We start from the raw sequence: 18,223 nt of genomic DNA on the forward strand, positions 1-18,223 counted from the left end.
TGCAGCACCCAGTAAAAAAAGGATATTCCAGGATGCCTTGTGAAGAAGACATGGCCTCTACCATACCATGCAGGCCAGATTAATTCCTCCTGAGCATACTGCCCTCTATGTCTGCCATTGAGCAGAGAGACTTTGCCCACAGTGGCTACTTGGAAAGAAAAAGCTGTTGTCATGAGGAGCTGCTGCTTACCCTGACAGGGATAACCCTATGAGGTAGCTGTTACTCTGGAGAGTGCCTCAGCCTCTTTTTCTGTCTCCTCAATCTGAGAAAAGGGATGGTGGTTAGCCATGTTCCTCAGAACCTTGCTGGGCTCTCTGCTTTGCTGGCTCCTTTTCTGCCCTTTTGTGGGCTTGGCACAGAAGGAGGAAATACAGAACAGGTATGGAGAAGGATTGAATGGTGGTGTGATGGAAAAATCCGATACTGTATCTAACAGTACTCATTGAGATAAGGGGCCAAAGGACAGGAGAATTTGTTCCATTGTTCTCTCATTTAGGCCAAAATGAATTTTCACACCCATAATTAAGCAAGTGGGCAACATTGCTTGGCAATCAGACTTTACACCCTCATTGACGTCAATAGGTTTTAGACCAGTGTGTCATTGGAAACCTTTGTACACATGGAATCAATTAAATGTATTGCTCGAAGAGCACAGGTTTGAATTTACATTATCTGATGTGAACAGACCCTGTAGGCAGACTGTCTTGCCCCTGAGGATCTATCAGAAAAATATCTATCTGGTGGTGGTTGATGCTTTTACAAAGACCTTAATGCGGGTCTGGGGCATATTGTACAAATGCAAATAAAGTCCCTGACTTAAAGCGCTTACACTTGACCTTGAAATAACTCGGCCAACACATGTGAGAAATTGAAGGAAAGAGGTTTTTGAACCCCAGGATAAGTCATTCCTAGCATGAAATATGTGAGTAATATCTAGGAAAAGAGAGAGTCCAACCGAGGCAGGGAAATCACACCAATCTTTTCTGCAATTGGGTGATGCAATATTTGTTAGGAATATGCATATACACTCTTCCTGCCAACCTTCCATCACAGGGAGACTAATTTCACAAATACTACATATCCCAACTACATGATTCTGTGAATCAGTATTCAATTACCAAATATCAGACCTGTAGAAATGGGAAATGCAATGCAGCTGTGTTTTCTTTGTTTGGGACATGTCAAGTTTCTGACTTGAAAATACACATTTTGTGTTTAACAGTTTTTGTCTTTGTGTTTCTTGCCCTCACTTCGTGTCAGGAACGTTGAAAATATGGGATTTTGGAAGTGGGCAGGAAATTAAAGATCTGCCCATTGCAAATGACAGCAAAGATGATGAGCAGTGGCTGCTGCAGCTAGTTTATCTGAGGGCTAGCGAGAGTCGGCATGTGATCCTGGCTTTGGAGCACAGCGGGAAGATCAAAATCATTCAGGTTTTTTTATACCTTTCATGTGATTTAGTTCCTTCTGTAGCTGCTAATTCGGAAGTTCAAACAAAAAACTTTCATAGATTAGTAGGTAAACCCTATGCAACAGTCAATGTAAAGTCATTTTTCAGCATGTCACCAAAATAACTCTTTTAATATTTAAAGTGTCAGTGTGTTCAATGTTCCATGGCTAGATTCTCAACATTCTGCTCACCTCTTTCCATGAGTCCACTACACTGGAGCCAATGTTTTTCTCATAGCAGCTAAGCTTTAGTGGCTATCCCTCAGTCATTTTGCTCCCCAAATAAGAGCCAGAACCTGTCCTTAATTTGCAGGAGGTGCATAAGATTACTCTTTGAAGTAACTGAGAATATTTCAGTGAATAAAGTTATTTACACATGCAAGGGGTAGTAGGATCAGGACTCAAAACTAAAGAACTCTTTCCCTTCCCCACTCCTTCAGAAGTGAAAATTAGAGGTCCATGCACACCCCTCCCTTGGATGACATGAGGTCCACAGAACAGCATGATCTGAATCCTGCATAGGAAGGTTGCAAAGAGATATGAAAAGGTGCTCTGTGGTTCCTTCCTTCCTCTTGAGTTGGGACAGTGCTGCTCTCTAACCCTATTAGCCATCAGCTTGAATAGCTTACAGGCAAACAAGAAAATAGCTAGACGCAAATATGAAGCTACCTCCGTTTTTCATATTTCTATTTATATTGATACCCTTTGCCTGAGCACCTACACAGAAGAGAGTACTACGTGTTAGGTGGTTGATGAGACAGAAGTTGGTTCAATAAAATACATTACCTCACCCAACTTGTCTGTTCATCATTTGATACAGACATATCCCACTCTGCCATGCACTTATACAGTCAAGTTGCATAATCATAATCCCAAGCACACAACCATAGGATTGCATGCAGAACATGCACTCTTAGGCATAGCAAGATCCAGGACAAAAAAAGCAGTTTTCTGATTGCAGTGTGATGAAATTTCTGTAACAAAAAGCTATACGCTGTGGTTATTATGAACATGAAAATATCAAATGTTTGGAAAAGAAATAATTCATGTAGCCTTCTTTATCTCTGAATGTCGCTATGGAAAAGAATATCCACTGTATTTGGAGCTGCTTTACAAGTTAATGTATCTAACTTAATCAGTTAATTGATTTTGCTATTTTTGGTGAATAAAAAATGCCCTCTAAATGTAATTTACTAACAGTGTAGTTAAATGTAGCTTCATGAGTCATTCCTTGCAAACATTACTGTGAACCAAATTTAAATCTGAAAGGTCCTAGGTAAAACTGCCTATTAGATTTACATCTGACCGTATTTTTTTTTCAGAATTGTTGTTGTTTAATATATTGAAATGGTTTAAAAAGTAACATTCTACTCCAGCATTGATTACATTTAATATGTAATGCCTCTATGAAAAGAGAACTAAACCTAAGCTATACTTTAGGAACACTGAGACTATTCTAAAGCCACAAAGTAGGGACATTGAAGTTAAGCCAGGAAACTAGGCATTGGAGTTTGTTTTATATGTGGAGAATCTGTTAAGCAACCCTCAATAGCAACTAGACACAATGACCAAGGATCAAAGACTCAGTTTCAGCCTTAATGCTAAACTTTCTTAGGTTGAATCATCATGCTTGTTGTTTTATTGCAAGTATGATGACTACCATCTTAGCTGCCACCTCCAGGAATGATCTGGCAACCTCCAGAGCTAAATGTATGAGTTGCTACAACTTGAGCTGAAGAGCCAAGAGGTTATAGCCTGGAGTGTAATAGATTCCTATCCTCTGTGAACCTGCATGGTAGGGGACTTACAATGCACTTTGACCTGTAAAGTACAGGTGCAAATTGATTATATATATTTTTGTCTTTGGTTAAATGGATTGTTTTACTAGGGTAATGAAGGTGAACCTCATCTGACTGTTACATGGGAGCTCCCTGAGGCTGCATCACTTATTCTGCAAGGGAATACGGTCATGTCTCTATGTCTGAAACCCAATGCCAACAAAACAAATGGATTTTTTCCAGATGTTCAGCTATTGCCTGACACAGATGCTAAGACAAATAACAAAATGCAGGTGAAGAACACTCCTTCAATTTCCACATCATTTGCATTAAATGAGCTAGTGAGAGATTTCGATGCAGTATGAGAAGCAAAGATTCCAAAGTTTCCACAGCACTGAAGTCCAAAAATATTTTTTTTAAGGAGGTGACTGTTTCTATGAGAATTAGTTGAATGATGCCCATTGATACTAATAATTGTTGTGATTAAATACATAAGCAGTGCTCTGACAATATGCCCCTGATTATTGTGTTACATGTTGGAAATAACAGATTGAGATTTAGATAGACAGTGCTGTACAAATGAAAAGGACATCCTAAATACTAATGGATTAATCTTCTGAATGACAAAGGGAGGAGGAGATTAACATATTGTGGCTATTTTAAAGGAGGGCACTTAGATGTAGAGAAACAGACTCATCTCAGGTCAAACAGCAAGTCTGTGAGAGACCTAGGGCTAGAATCTAGGTCACTTGACTGCCAGCCCTGGCTGTGATTTTGTCACCAGACACTGCCTTCCATGCTAAATGACATGGCCATGGTAACATAAGTTACCTGTATACATCTAATGAAATAAGGCACATGTAATGGGCTTGCCAGGCCAAATAATTTCCTAAGTGATTTTGAGCAATGTTGCTGACTTCTGCAGAATCATCTGTCACTGTTTTTTTTAAATTGAGTTCCCAGCTGTGCCATTTGTGAAGGAAAATGCGGTGAGTCGCATGCAGTTGAGGTGGGGAGAACAACTGCCGTTCAGGTGTGGTCAGGCCCGACTCTCTATGAGCTCCACTCATTCTGCCGCTGTTCAGAGTGTAAAGGAACCACTGGAGTGGGAGTGACAGAATCCTTTAGGCTCCATTTTCCCTTCCCGTGGTCAAAAGAGGAAAGGCTCAAAGATCAATGGGTCCCCACTACTCCTTGCTGCCAGTCATCCAAGGCCAGTTCCAGAGGAATCCTGCTCTGCCCTTGGTGGTGTCGTTATTTGGCTTGGCTCCTTCTCATAGTGGTGCGAGTGCAGCGTCTGAGCAGGTGAAGGATCTGGGAGCTAGTCGAAGTATGGGAGGGGGCTGAAGCAGAGTGTTAGGGTATGTTCACTTAGCTGAGGATGCTCCTGTTTGGCATGAGAGGGGAATAGGTGGCTCCACGTGACACCCTGCAGCTCCCATTGGCCAGGAATTGTGAGGGTGGAGCCTGCAAGCGAGGGCAGTGCTAGGATACAGCTTCCTGGAGCAGTGCTTATTGCAGTTACGTGGCTCCAGAGGAGAGAAAGGAGGAATGGCAATGTGTAGAGCTGCCTGCCCCCACCCCCTCACTCCCCAAATCAGGCAGAGCTGGCCCGGATTGCAACATGGAAGGGCTTTAGTGGCTGTATCCCAGAGTCCTCCCCCTTACCCTGGTGACCTGGGCTGCAGCTCTCAAAGCCCCTTTCTTAATCTGGCCCTGTTCATAACACAAGAACAAAACAGGAAGGTGACCAGTGAAAAAAGGAAATGCTCTTTCACACGACATATGGCTATATTGTAGAATTTATTGGCACATGAAGTTGTTGAGACCAAGAATTTAGCAAGTTTCTATGAGAGATTGGATGACATATGGATAACAAGAATCTCCTGAGTTATAATAGTTAATGCCAACAGAAAAAATAATTGGAAGAAACATAGAACCTCCTGCTTTATGGGTTAAAACAATATCAAAATATTAGGGATTAGGATAAGAATTTTGTGAGAGCAGATTATACCACAGCTACCTATTTGCTGCTGCCAACGTTGGAGACAGGTTAGCAAACTAGAGGGTCTGATCCAGGATGTCAGTTCCTGTGTAGTACAATGTGCTCTGTGCCCGCTCTTGCTGTTAATTTTATTTGGATGTTTGTCACGTGTTAATGTACAAGTTGCAACAATCCATTAACATAGGACATTATTTATACTAATAATTCTGGCTGTGCTAGATACAATATGTCAAATATGTTTGTGCTATTATTGTATGATGCAAATGGTATAATGCAAAGGGAAGAAGAATGATTCTGTGTTCAAAGCACAGAGTTGTCCAAATAGCATGTTCTTCTGGGTCCTACCAAGGACTTCCTATGAGTATCCGTAAAATGGACATAAGAATATTTAGTGTGTTTTCTATAAAAAAAAAAAAACTTAGCATTTGCTAGGATTTATCACACTGAGTGTTCTCTCTCACTTCATCTTCAGTCCTTAAAACAGAAAATTACTCTGGTATCTCGGGTATAATTGTACATTTAATGCTAATTTTACTATTGACCATAGTTCTTACTTCAAAAGCATTCTGACATGTTCGGATGGAAGGCACCACAGGAAAGGCAAATATGTATAATTCTAATAACATTGATTGAGCTTACAACTATATACAATGTAATTTTCTGTACATGGCACATCTGTAAAAACATTTCCCTATTGAATCTAATGTTTTTCTTATTAAGTCTTTATGCTTGCTTTAGGATCTCCCAACAGGCACTGAAATGAAGTGCTTTGATGTGTTAAAAATCGAAGGTTATAGCTTGATAGCTACTGGAAATGCACATGGTGCAATAATTTTATGGGATTTTGAATCTGCTACTGTCAGATACTTGTAAGTAATACTTTTGCAACAGATATGGGAATATCCTGGACAAATTTTATGGGATAAAGTTAAATCTTTCTGAATTAAATTTAATTGTTTTGGGAGTACATTGTATTAAAAATGCAAATGTTTATGTACTATTATGGGATTATATGGAACTTCTTTAGAAGGAAGATTAAGATTAATATAATTTCCGGAGGATATTAGGACTTCTAAAGACTTCTGTGAATAATGCTCATGAACCTGGGGTGAGGAAAATGCTAATGACCAACTTGGTATCCATCCATTTGAAGCTGCTCTTTGATATAACCGAGAGAGAGAGAGAGAGTGCAAAGTAATGCTTCAGTTTACTAAGTATCCTATTGTTTCACTTCTTGAGATATCCATGATATGGATATGGTGGTTCAAAGGCTGATTTAATAGTGACAGGTTTTGACAACTCAGACAAATATAATCAGAGCAAAGTCCCCAAAGTCCATATAAAATATTAAGATGGATAGTTTTGGTATTTCTAATAAGTAGATAAACAAATTCTATTTAGGGTATAATGTGGAATATTATATTTGGTTCTAGAATATTATTCATTATTATGTAATGAATCAGAGGAGAGGAGTTTAGATAAAAGTATGGTATCACCTTGGATATAAAAGCAAATGGAGACTTAAATCTTTGCCTTGTTTGGGTATACGTTGTCTGTAGATGCAGTCAAATCATTGGCCTGACACCCTTCATCTGATCACTGGGTTGTGGCACTTTGTACCTATGAGGAAGTAAACCTGTTCCTTGCATCTGCATTCTGGAGTTAGCAGTGGGTTTGTCTGCTACAGCAGGCAGCAGTTGTCTCCTTTGCTAAAGCAGAAGGGCTGTGTCTACACTGCACCCCTTTTCCGGAAAAGGGATGCAGATGAGACACTTCAGAATTGCAAATCCGCGGGGGATTTTGGCTGCCGCTTTTTTCCGGCTTGGGGAAAAGCTGGAGAAAAGCGCCAGTCTAGACACGATTCTCCAGAAAATAAGCACTTGAAAGTAGGCATAAGAAATCCTCCGGAAAAGGGCTTATTTTCCGGAGAATCGCGTCTAGACTGGCGCTTTTCTCCGGCTTATCCCCAAGCCGGAAAAAAGCGGCAGCCATGTAAATGCAAATGCTGCGGGGGATATTTAAATCCCCCGCGGATTTGCAATTCTGAAGTGTCTCATCTGCATCCCTTTTCCGGAAAAGCGGTGCAGTGTAGACACAGCCAAGGATTTAAAGTAGCAGCATATATAGCAACATACATTCTTAGCATTTCCTCCAGTCCACTCCAAGATAATCTGGCCAGATAATCCTACCACAGCAGGTGGGATTATCTGGCTAAATTACTTTGGAATGAACTGGAGGAAATAAGAATAGGGGGAAGTATTTATTTCTCAATTAGTGATGTCATCAGAAATAGCATTAGCATCACTGAGCAGTGATGGGAAGGGGAAACTCTAACAATGTAAATTATTCAGTCCTTTATCATTAGCCTTTGACATTATAACTAGCCTGTTCAAAGTGTTAGGAGATTATGGAGCCAATCCAATTTTGGAAGGGTTTAGCCCTGGTTGGGCACCAGGAAGGAGCTGCCACAACAATTGCCATTGGGAGATCCTGTTACTGCGCTTTTGCTATGTGTTTTCTAAGGCTGATGCAGTGGCAATTCTGCCCCTTTCTTTGTCTTCTGTAGGATGAAAGGTGGGTAGGTGCTGGGGGTTCAAAGTTTGTTTTCCTCAGATAAAAATCCAAAACTATTTGGGTTATCCAAACTTTGGGACACTGCTCCACCCATCCCCGGCAACCAAGTGAAATGTTCTAACAACATCAAGCGAGTGATGGGTAAGCACAGGGTCTTATATGACACTTCCAACAGGCCTGGGCACCTCTCTCTTAGCTTGTTTTATCTCTTTAAAGGGCTGGTGATCTACTTTTCTACCTTTCCTTAGTCTCTGCATTGCATAAATTGTAGGCTTGATCTTCCTTCTTCGGCACAATTCTCAATACTCCCTCCAAAAAAAAAAAAAAAAAAATCAAACCTGAGGCAGCCTCTTTTGTGGGCAAATTGCCACCAATTCTTCAGCAGTGAGACCCTGAAGTATTATAGACCATGCTGAGGTCACTGCTTCTGGCCCAAGGATGAGAATTTCATTAAAATATGCTACTCTGCTACATCCTGGCCATTGGACACTTTGCATCATAAATGATCTAGGAGTAGTGGCCATAGCATGATTTGTTGGAGCATTTCCTTATTCTGTTGTTGAAGAAGGGTTGGCAGGCTCGCTGTCCATCCCCCCAGAAGGTCCCTTACCCCTAAATTTTGGAGGAGTGTTATTGCCAACTGCTGTGTGAGGGAGATCACTCATCAAGGGCATCGGCATAGACTCTCCTCTTTTAATGGTATATCCTGCCAACAGCTGCTCCAATCCAGTGATGATCTGCGAGGGTATGTCTATACTTACTTGCACCCTCTTTCGAGAGAGGGATGCAAATGTAGACATTTGAAATTGCAAATGAAGCCAGGATATAAATATCCCGTGCATTGTTTGCATATTCGCGTTATGGCGCTATTTCGCCAAAAGAAATGCTGTCTAGACGCGGTTATTTCAAAAGAAAACCCTTCTTCTGAAATAACTGGTAAACCTCATTGTAGGAGGAATAAGGATTATTTCAGAAGAAGGGTTTTCTTTCGAAATAACTGCGTCTAGACAGCATTTCTTTTTGCGAAATAGCGCTATTTCAAAATAGCACAATAACGCTAATATGCAAATGAAGCATGAGATATGTAAATCCAGGCTTCATTTTCAATTTTGAATGTCTACATTCGCATCCCTCTCTCAAAAGAGGGTGCAAGTGTAGACATATCCATAGTCAGGCGAGGGGCTTCAGCGCCCCATTGCATCAAGGTCTATGAACTGAGCCTTCTGACTTCAGGGCCTTCTTTCACCAAGAATACATCTACACAGCAGCATTTTTTTTTTTAAATAACTTAGTCCGTGTCTACACAGTAAGCAGTTATTTCAAAATAATGTTGAAATACTGTCAAGCTGGAGGACTTCTTACTCTGACTCCTGTAACCTTCATTGTACGAGGAGTAAGGGAAGTTGGAAGAAGAGTGAGCTATTTCGAAATAAGCCAGGCAATTGATGTAGCTCAATTTGCGTAGCTTATTTCAAGTTAAGCCCTGCTGTGTAGACACACCCCTAGAGGTATATCACCATATCAGAGGTATGCTTTCTGCCTCCCGCCCTGACTAGGTTCTGGTAGGGAAACCTGGGCTCACCTGCTCACTAATTGCCAGTGCAGAGCCCAGCAGCTGATAGTTAAGTGCTGTGCCCAAAACTGTGATGATGTTACTTCCCTGGGTCATTCCTACCAGTACCCTCTTTCTCAGCACATAAAGGGTGTGTCTAGACTACAGGGTTTTGTCGACAAAAGCCCACTTTTGTCGACAAAACTATAGCTGCGTCTACACTACCGCCATGTTCTGTTGACAGTAAGTTGACAGAATGCGGCAGTTTTGTCAACGATGGTAAACCTCATTCTACAAGGAATAACACTTTTTTTCAATAGTACTTGTTGAAAAAGGCACTATTGCATTCAAAATGTGCCTTTTCGAAAGAGAGCGTCTAGACTCTCTTTTGAAAAAGTGGCTTGCTTTGTCGACAGTACTGGTTGTAGTCTAGATGCTCTTTTTCAACAGAGGCTCTGTCGACAGTATCTGTCGACAAAGCCTCTGTCGAAAAAGGCGTGTAATCTAGACATACCCCAAGAGAAGATGATAAAAAAATGAAATCAAAGGTAAAGCCTCAGACCTGAGTGCCATATGCACCATTTTCTGGGGGTTTGGTGAAGTCACAACCACCAAAGGCTTCAGGACATCTGTTAGTGCTGCTTTCCTTCACCTGTCTTTTGGTGGTGCTCCTCTTGCAGTTTTTCTTTCTTAAATATTTATTATTTTTGTGTCCAAGTTTGACAAAGCCAAATCATTCATAATCCTTTCTTCCCTATTAACTGTTCAAAAAAGTTGTCTTTAGAAATACCGCTATCATCACCTCCAAAGCCTCTGGGAACCCTGATGAAGGTATGGGGCTGGCAAGGGGGGGTTCCCAAAGACCCCAAGAAGCCCCTTCAATCAATGTTGTTGTACATTTTCCCATATCTTGCCCACCACGGATTGGCAGCATTCTAAAGTGATCTCTGTATGGTCCCATCTGTCTAGTGACCCAAATCTGAGCTCCCACTACTAGGTATTGTCTCATACCCTTAAACTGTTTTGCCTAGCTCTCCTAAACTCATTTAATAAGCTTGGAAGTAATTATCTTGAAAATTATGCTCTGGCTTAGAAAAAGCTATTAGAACTGGTCACATATATAAACATTTAAATGCTTTACATAAGAATGGGATTACAGTGACATTTTTCATTTTCCTGAGTTTCTCTTTTGAACAAGATTTCAACACTGAAACGTCAACTGTTTTATACCTTTCAACTTGTGGTCGAAATGTCACTTTTTCCTCCCTTCACTTTTTCCTCAAAAAGGGGTTGAGGGAAAAATGAAAGGGGAATAAAAGACGAACTACAGCTCTGCTTCCCCCACTCCTTTTACAGGGGGAGGGTTGTGAGTGTGGCTGCATGGAAAAGAGATGAAAGGGAAAAGTTGGAGGAAAATAGGGCTTTATACCCCCACAATTCACATGACTGGCCTGACTGGCAAGATGATGGCAATATTCTGCTTAAATTAACTTATGTTTTTTCTTGGTCTTAAATGCTGAGTGTTTGAGTGGTGATAGACATTTTTTTCTTTCCCGTTGAACCATTCCATCAGCTCCCAGGCTTTTCATTTCATTCCTGGTGGGGATGTTTACTATGGCAGAGCCTACAGAAAAGTGCAGTCTATTCTAAAAATGTCAAGCCAGCATAATTCGTGAATAGTAAACTGATTTTGCAGAATTATATGTGACTATTTACATGTCACATAAGCCCCAGGCAATGAAAATTATTTAATTCTTAAGAGTTTATGTATTTCAGTCTGTAGTTTTACCTAAGAACAACACTCTATAATAAATGCATTAGGTGTTGAAGTGTATGACAAATCCTATATGAACATCTATATTTCCAGGCATAAAACTTATCAGGCTGGTCAAAGTGCTCAAGTGCTTGGAGTCAATGCTGTGCTATTCCTATTCCGGAGTTCTACCTCCCCCAGGTAACTGAACTGCATGCACTGTGTTATGAATTTTGCTCTGTTATACTTGCATCATTTTCCCTACCAGGATAACCTAAAGCTGAATTGGGCTGGGTTCACTGTGTTTGACTGATCAAGTTGCAGACCCAAGTGGGTGCTTACCTTTCCCAATTCTTCCTCAGTGTCTCCTTACCTGTTGCTCCTTACATGTGAGATGTCCTTTCTATACTACTTCACTAAGCCCCACCCGTCCTCATTCAGAATCTGCCTATGACAGGGGTGGGCAATAATTTTTGAAAGGGGGCAATGGATTTCAGAAGTGGTTGTGGGACTCCTTGGTCAGATGGGGAGGAGCCATGAGACTGTGCATTCTCCTCCACCCACAGACCCTGATTGACCTAGGAGTGGGGGAGTGGGTGAAGTCTTTGCCCCCCGTCCTGCTAGTGCCACGCACTCTGCCAGGGGGAAGAGACTTTGTGCATTTCCCTGTGCCTAGGTCTCAATTGGCCTGAGGGCGGGGGAGCAGCAGAGTGGCCATGGGCCGGATCAAAGGGCTGGGTGCTGTCTTCCCCACCCCTAGCCTATGCCTTACCTTGGCTTCATAAGAAGTTAAAATTACAAAAGTCTATTTAACCCCTCTGTCCTCCCTCCCCAAAAATCCTTTTCTTTACTTTTTTTTTCCCCAGTGGCTTTTCCTTTCTTTTAATCTGGTTTGTAGACTATAAACTCTTTAAAGCAGGGCTTGTTTTTATTGTGATTCATACAACCCTTAAGTTCATAGCCAATTCTGGCCAATATCCTTCAAAAAGGAACTAGGAATTAATGTATGGAGGACAGATGCTCAGTCACAAACCCCGCATCTAGAACAGAGGACTGAGTATGTGTGCATTTTTACAAGTGCTCATTTTCCAATGTACGTTCATAGACACTTGGCAGCCTTAAGGACTTAATTTGGATAATATATTTATGTAGTATTAAAGACTTAAACAATTAAGCAGCTTGAAGACCCCCTTGAATCTCTAGGGTGGTTTGTGGCTTTGTGTCATTTTAAGACCTTAAAGCGGATTACACACTTATTACACTAAATATGCCATAACCACTTAATAAATGTTAATCAGTCTCTACTCCACATATTCTGCTTCCCACCCCCAGCACCCTGCCCTGCCTCCTGCACCTCCCACACATCCTAAACCCCTACCAGGAGCCCCTCATACATCCCAAGTTTCAGTCTTAAAATTTAGTGATTTGGCCCTGTATTTTCAGAGACCCAGGTAAATTAAATTAAATGCAGAGATTAAATTTCACAGTTTGCACTTTTTAATGTCAGGAAATATCCTCACAGTGCTGAAAGGTGAAGTTCTTGAAATTACACTGATTCATACATGTTTTATGTAGAGTTTATTTTCTATTACTATGTCTGGTTAAATGTATGCTTATTACTATTATACACACAAAATGCATTAAAAGAACATTTACTAAGCTTGCAAAGTCAAGCATTCAAAGGTTAGAAAATGCCAGATTTAAGGAGGCCTCCTTGCATATATGCATTATTATAATCTTTAATTAATTACATCACACATCCCTCCCTTATTCTGTGTGTCAGATGGATGGATTTAATATTTTGTTGTATCCCCATTCCTCAAAGTTCAGTCTTATGTATTGCACACTATTAAACCCTGGTTTGAAGGCAGAATTATTAATTTCCTCCTGGACTTTTCAGTAGTGCTCATCCCTGTGATATCTGAGTACTTCACAGATTCATTTATTTTCATAATAACCCTGTGAAATGACAGGGTATTATTAGCCCTATTTCCCGGATGGAGAATTGACATTCAGAAATATTAAGGTCAAATGTATCCAGGTGGAGTGTTTGATTTGAGACAACTGGCATCTGGTTTTTCAGAGTTCCTAGCATTGTTATGCATTCGAAGGACTGCTCCCATTTTAATTTTGGTTGCAACTGTGAGTGCTCAACACTTCTGCAGACCAAACCCTATATCCTTAAATTGAGCAACCAAAAAATTGGGAGCACCCAATTAAAGAAAACTTGTGATGTGTTCGATTAAAGAGGCTTGTCCAGTATCACATGGGAACTGTACAGCAGGGATAGAATCCAATTCTCTAGGGCAGCATTCAACTGCCTTAATGACAAGACTCTTCTTGCAACAGTCTCCTTCATTACAGAACTCTGATTCACTCCCAGGACAAGTCCACCCACTGCACTGAATGAATGTTGTGGGAAAAAATAGCAAGTGCTTAGGTATCAATGCATAAGCTCCAGAAAGCACAGGCAACCGTGTGTGTGTGTGTGTGTGTGTGTGTGTGTGTGTGTGTGTGTGTGTGTGAGAGAGAAAGCACAGGCAACCTCATTTGTGTGTGTGTGTGTGTGTGTGTGTGTGTGTGTTCCTAAGTGGGTTTTTTTAAAAAGGAAACGTGAAAAGAAGAAGTTCCATCATGGGACACTACAGTGTGTGATATGCAGAGTTGGAGCCTTTAGATCCACAGCATGGACCTTTGCCACTTGAGCCAACAGAGCAACTGGTAACAAAAGTAGTTAGTCATCCACTGTGTGGATCTGCACTAGAGGGGGAAGGGGCACTTTGCCAGTGGGTTTCATGGATATTTGCTGGCAGCAGAGGTATGGTGAGACTCAACATCTTAGGCTCCATTCCTCCTTTTTCTCCTCTGGATTCCCAATCTCTCTCTTCCTCTACCCACATTCCCCATTCTGACCAGCTCCCTGTCTGCCTTCCCAGCCAACTCCAGTCTCTCCTCTTCCCCCTCTCCAGACACTTGTCTCCAAAAGTGCGGGGAGGGATTAGGGACACAGCCCCACCCACTGGCCTGCACCCCTAGATGTACTGGTGAAAGTGAGCCAGTATGAGCAGAGGTGAATATATTACCATTTTGTGAGGCCCTGGACCAGAGCAAGTTGGGGGCCACCTCCCTGCATTTTCTACCTGCTGTCCCCTCTATTCCCCCCCTTGGAGCTCCTGCCTGCCCAGCACTCTTGCCAGGTGGAGAGATAAGCCCCTATGCTCCAGCAGGAGTGCCAAGCAGAGTGAGGCAAGACCCTGTGCCCTGGCCCCACTCCTGGGTAGGTGTGCCAAGTGGGCAGAGTGGTGCAAGACCCTGTGCCCTACCCAATGTTGGGCGAGCAGAGTAGGTCAGGATGCAGGGGCAGCCATTTCCCCAGCCCACCAGACCTCTGGGCATGGGCTCCATTCACCTAGTGGCTAATATACCACCCAATATGGGAGAAAGACAAGCAACCCCAGTAGAAATGGTGTATCAGTGACCCTTGCTAAGGGCGATGTATTCAGCAGTCCTGGGCATGATGAACAATGCCTCGAGGAGAAGATGGCCATTTTTCATTGCCCTCCACCCCCCCCCCCCCCGCCGCTGCATACTCTTAGCCTGTAACGTCCCTTGAATGTAGTTTTATGCACTTAATACAATATCATGAACAGACAGTTATGACTCTCTCTTTTACCCTGGCTGAGTGCAGTCTGAAAGACCTTGATACAGCTCCACAGGATGAAAATCAATGTAGCATGTGGCTTGTTATGTGTTTAATTCAGACGTTTGCAGATCTTGCTCACAGACTTATGTCACTTACTAACATTTTTTTAAAACTTACTCTCTACCAGAGGCACTGCTTTTTTCTTCGGTGGCGCTGGCTAATATTAACTCTAGGTCTCCAACATAATCTCTGAGAATGTCAGTAGTCACCTATATTCTATTATGTGCCATCAGCCATATCTCTGGATTTTTTTTTTCCCCATGCAGGAAACTTAGTCCCTCCTCCTCTTCCCCTTCATCCATTGTAAGTGATATGACTTTCATACAGGGTACAGAAGGCAGTCACATGAGCCTAAACAAGGTATGTTGGCAGTTTGGTTTCCATTTCATCCAAACTAAATGTCTATAGCACAGCTAAAAACAACAGAAGCCAGTGGTTTGCCAAGATCAGTGTGCTGCCATGCTGAGGTCCCTTGCTCCACAGATGCCTGACTTATTTTGCTTCCTGGGCAAAAGAGCAAGCACAGCGCAGATATGGAAATGAAGATGGGATCTGGGAGTATATGCCATTCAGTAGCTTGCGACTGGTACATGGAGTGACTGGTATCAAAGGATGCGCATCACCAGCCTTTCCTGTTTGAGGGGAAATGATAGAGGGCAAGAAATGAGAAAATTGAGATTCTCTAGATTGAAATGTCAACCCTGTATTGTAGGAAAACTAGCATGGGTTCCATGAAAAATAACTCTGATATTTATAGTACTTCCTTGTAAGGTTCTGAATCAGTATTTTTGAGATCTACCTTCCTTTTCCCCCAGCACCTGATGCAGAGAGCCACAGGGAGCAAACAGCCACTTAAAGCAGTCTGGGGCTTCTCAGAAGCAGCTGGCTGCTCTGTGCCTGAGGGTCCCAGTGGGGTGGCCCGTGGCCAGATTGGGAGGTCTGTGGGCCGGATCCAGCAGCTTAGCAGGCCAGATCCAGCCCATGGGTCATGTCTTGCCTGCTGCTGTACTAGACTGAGGAGGCTTGTGTTCTTCTATAACCCTTTATACTTCCTAGTCTCCCTCCTGACTCACCAAATATTCCATTCTTTCCTACGGACCCTGCCCAACAACCCGCCCTCCCCTCCACCATTGCCCTTGGAGTCACTTCAATGGGTCCACATCTCTGTACAGCAGAACCTCAGAATTACGAACACTTCAGAAATGGAGGTTCTTCATAACTCTGAAATGTTCATGATTTTGGACAAAATCTTATAGTTGCTTTTTCAAAAGTTTACAGCTCAATTGACATAATACAGCTTTGAAGCTTTACTAAGAAGAAGAATGTTGCTTTCCCTTTATTTTTGGTAATTTACATTTAAAGCAGTGTTGTACTGTATTTATTCTTTTTCGGTCTGCTGCCAGCTTATTGTGTACTTCTGGTTCCAAATGAGGTGGACTCTCCGATCATAAGACTGAGTTTCTGCTGTAGTTGATAGACCCATTTGGATTGACATGGAGTGAAGTTTGGAGGCAATCCATTTGTCCAACACCTCCAACTATGTGACTGAGGCCATGTGAAAGTACTGATGTCAGAGTGAAAAGCCACATTCATGCAATTCTAGCAGGACTTTGTATTAGGAGTGTGGTAAAATTCAGTTAAAAGCAGAGTTTAAGAGAAACAGCAGACAGAATTTGACCGACATCTTTAAAAAGAGAGGGGTGCTGAAATTGGGCTATATGTGGAAAAGCTTTGCTATATTATCTATTTTTGCTCCAGGGAAGAATAAGGACTAGTGGGGAGAACTGCAGAAGCACCTAACTCCCATTCATGTGTGATTTCAGAAAAATTCCCCTGTGGATTTATATTCTGAGTGTGTGTCCATTCGTTATACCAAAAAAGTATTAACTTAGCCCAGACCCTTCTTGGAAGTTGTGACAATATTAGTTAAAGTTTCACATTAGGTTCTCAAAAAATTAGTAATTATTTAAATAATGAGTCTAGAGAGCTCTTTCTCCAGGCATGTTATGGCCCAGTACTGTATTTACTCTCTTTTCTTTCAATTTTCTGGCTCAGTTTCTGTTTTATGTCTTGTTTTTAGGAAGATGTAAACACTGTTGAAGACTCCCCAACAGTAGGTATGGAATGTGTTTCTCTTTATACTATAAAGTTTCCTGGACGGTTGGGGAGGAAAGAGTATGGGCGAGGGAAGAGTCCATTTTTGAAATTGTTTGCCTGTTGTCAGAAAGATGTGTGCAAGTATCAGACTAAAGCGTATAGAAATCCCAGCTGCTCAGACATTTGTGTGAGGTTCCACAGGGATTTGTTTCATCAGTGCTAATTTTCAGTGTGCATGGAAGGCAGCTGGAGCAGATAGTGAGAGATGGGGTGCTGAAATACCATCAGCATGCAGATTGTGTGTCCCAGTGGCAGGGCAAGCATGGGTTGCACCGTCATCCAAATAGAACAGAATAATTGATGTTAGACAGTGTCTATCAACATTACTGATACCGAGTCATCTCATATAGGCCACGGGTCAGGTTTGAGCTAGTGACCCATAAGTACAAGCAAAGAGACCTTTAAAATAAAGATCTTGGTTCATGCACATCTTTAGAAATAGAGAGCAAAGGGGAAAATAGCGAAGGCTAAATTGTCACATGCTCAAGAGACAGACAGACTGTACATAGGGATTGTAGATGGTTTACAGAAGGATAGAACACTCTCTCTCCGAGGCTGCAGAATATGGACAGAGCCATTCCCTGGGCTACATCTGCAGCCTCAAGACCGAGGAACTGGCTGCTGCTGTAGCCCTGCAGCTTTCCTTCCTTGGAAGACTCTGACCAGTGAATCTGCATGTTCACAGGTCCTCTGGAAATATTCCTGTCCTATCCTTCACAGTCAGAGATGCAGTGGAGCCTTGCTGTGAGGTACACAAGAGGAGCGCATGTAGTATCTCCGAAATGAATGATGCAGTTTGGCACAAGATGTCTCATGAGAAAACTTTCTAAACAATGTATCTCCAACATCTCTCAATGGCTCCTTGCCAGTATTTATGAAGTATTTTCAAAGGGGCCTCTTTTATAACGAAGTTTTCTTTTGTCAAGGTTTGGGTTTTTTTAGTGTTATGCCACTGCTTTGTGTTCAAAGAAAGCACTGTAAGAACTATGGCAAGAAGATAACGGAGTCAATTATGTTCCAAAACAGCAGGGGAAGAGACCACCACTGAGAAGGACATGCAGTTCTCTGACACCAAAAAATCATCCTCTGGCTTTTCCAAAGCCATTGCTGGACACAAATGCTCACCGATACTGGCCTCTGCTCATGAAAATGGCTGTGTCTATCTATGGACTCTTGGGGTAATGTATTTGATGATATTTTGGGAGGGAGCTGGGGGTGAAAGGAGAGGAAAATGCTCTTTAGCATCCTGCT

At 42.0% G+C, this 18,223-nt stretch overlaps 1 protein-coding gene across 8 annotated transcripts in view; it reads left to right on the forward strand.

Moving 5' to 3' along the window:
- The window catches only part of WDR64 (WD repeat domain 64), a 118,163-nt gene that overhangs the window by 75,779 nt on the left and 24,161 nt on the right, over positions 1 to 18,223 (forward strand). For 6 of the 8 annotated variants that reach the window (XR_003088175.3, XR_003088174.3, XR_003088176.3 and 3 more), the window contains exons 14-20: positions 1,262 to 1,434; positions 3,339 to 3,521; positions 5,972 to 6,102; positions 11,227 to 11,313; positions 15,082 to 15,175; positions 16,896 to 16,932; positions 17,999 to 18,150. Coding sequence is in view for 5 of the 8 variants with exons in the window: in XM_025181849.3 (XP_025037634.3) it covers positions 1,262 to 1,434; positions 3,339 to 3,521; positions 5,972 to 6,102; positions 11,227 to 11,313; positions 15,082 to 15,175; positions 16,896 to 16,932; positions 17,999 to 18,150 (857 nt within the window). In the remaining 3 variants the exon portion in view is untranslated. The remainder of the gene's footprint in view (positions 1 to 1,261; positions 1,435 to 3,338; positions 3,522 to 5,971; positions 6,103 to 11,226; positions 11,314 to 15,081; positions 15,176 to 16,895; positions 16,933 to 17,998; positions 18,151 to 18,223) is intronic. The other 2 variants (XM_075924833.2, XM_025181852.3) reach the window with 2 other exon arrangements.

This window comes from Pelodiscus sinensis, chromosome 3, assembly GCF_052426305.1.
Source record: "Pelodiscus sinensis isolate ZL-2025 chromosome 3, ASM5242630v1, whole genome shotgun sequence".
Lineage (NCBI taxonomy): Eukaryota > Metazoa > Chordata > Testudines > Trionychidae > Pelodiscus > Pelodiscus sinensis.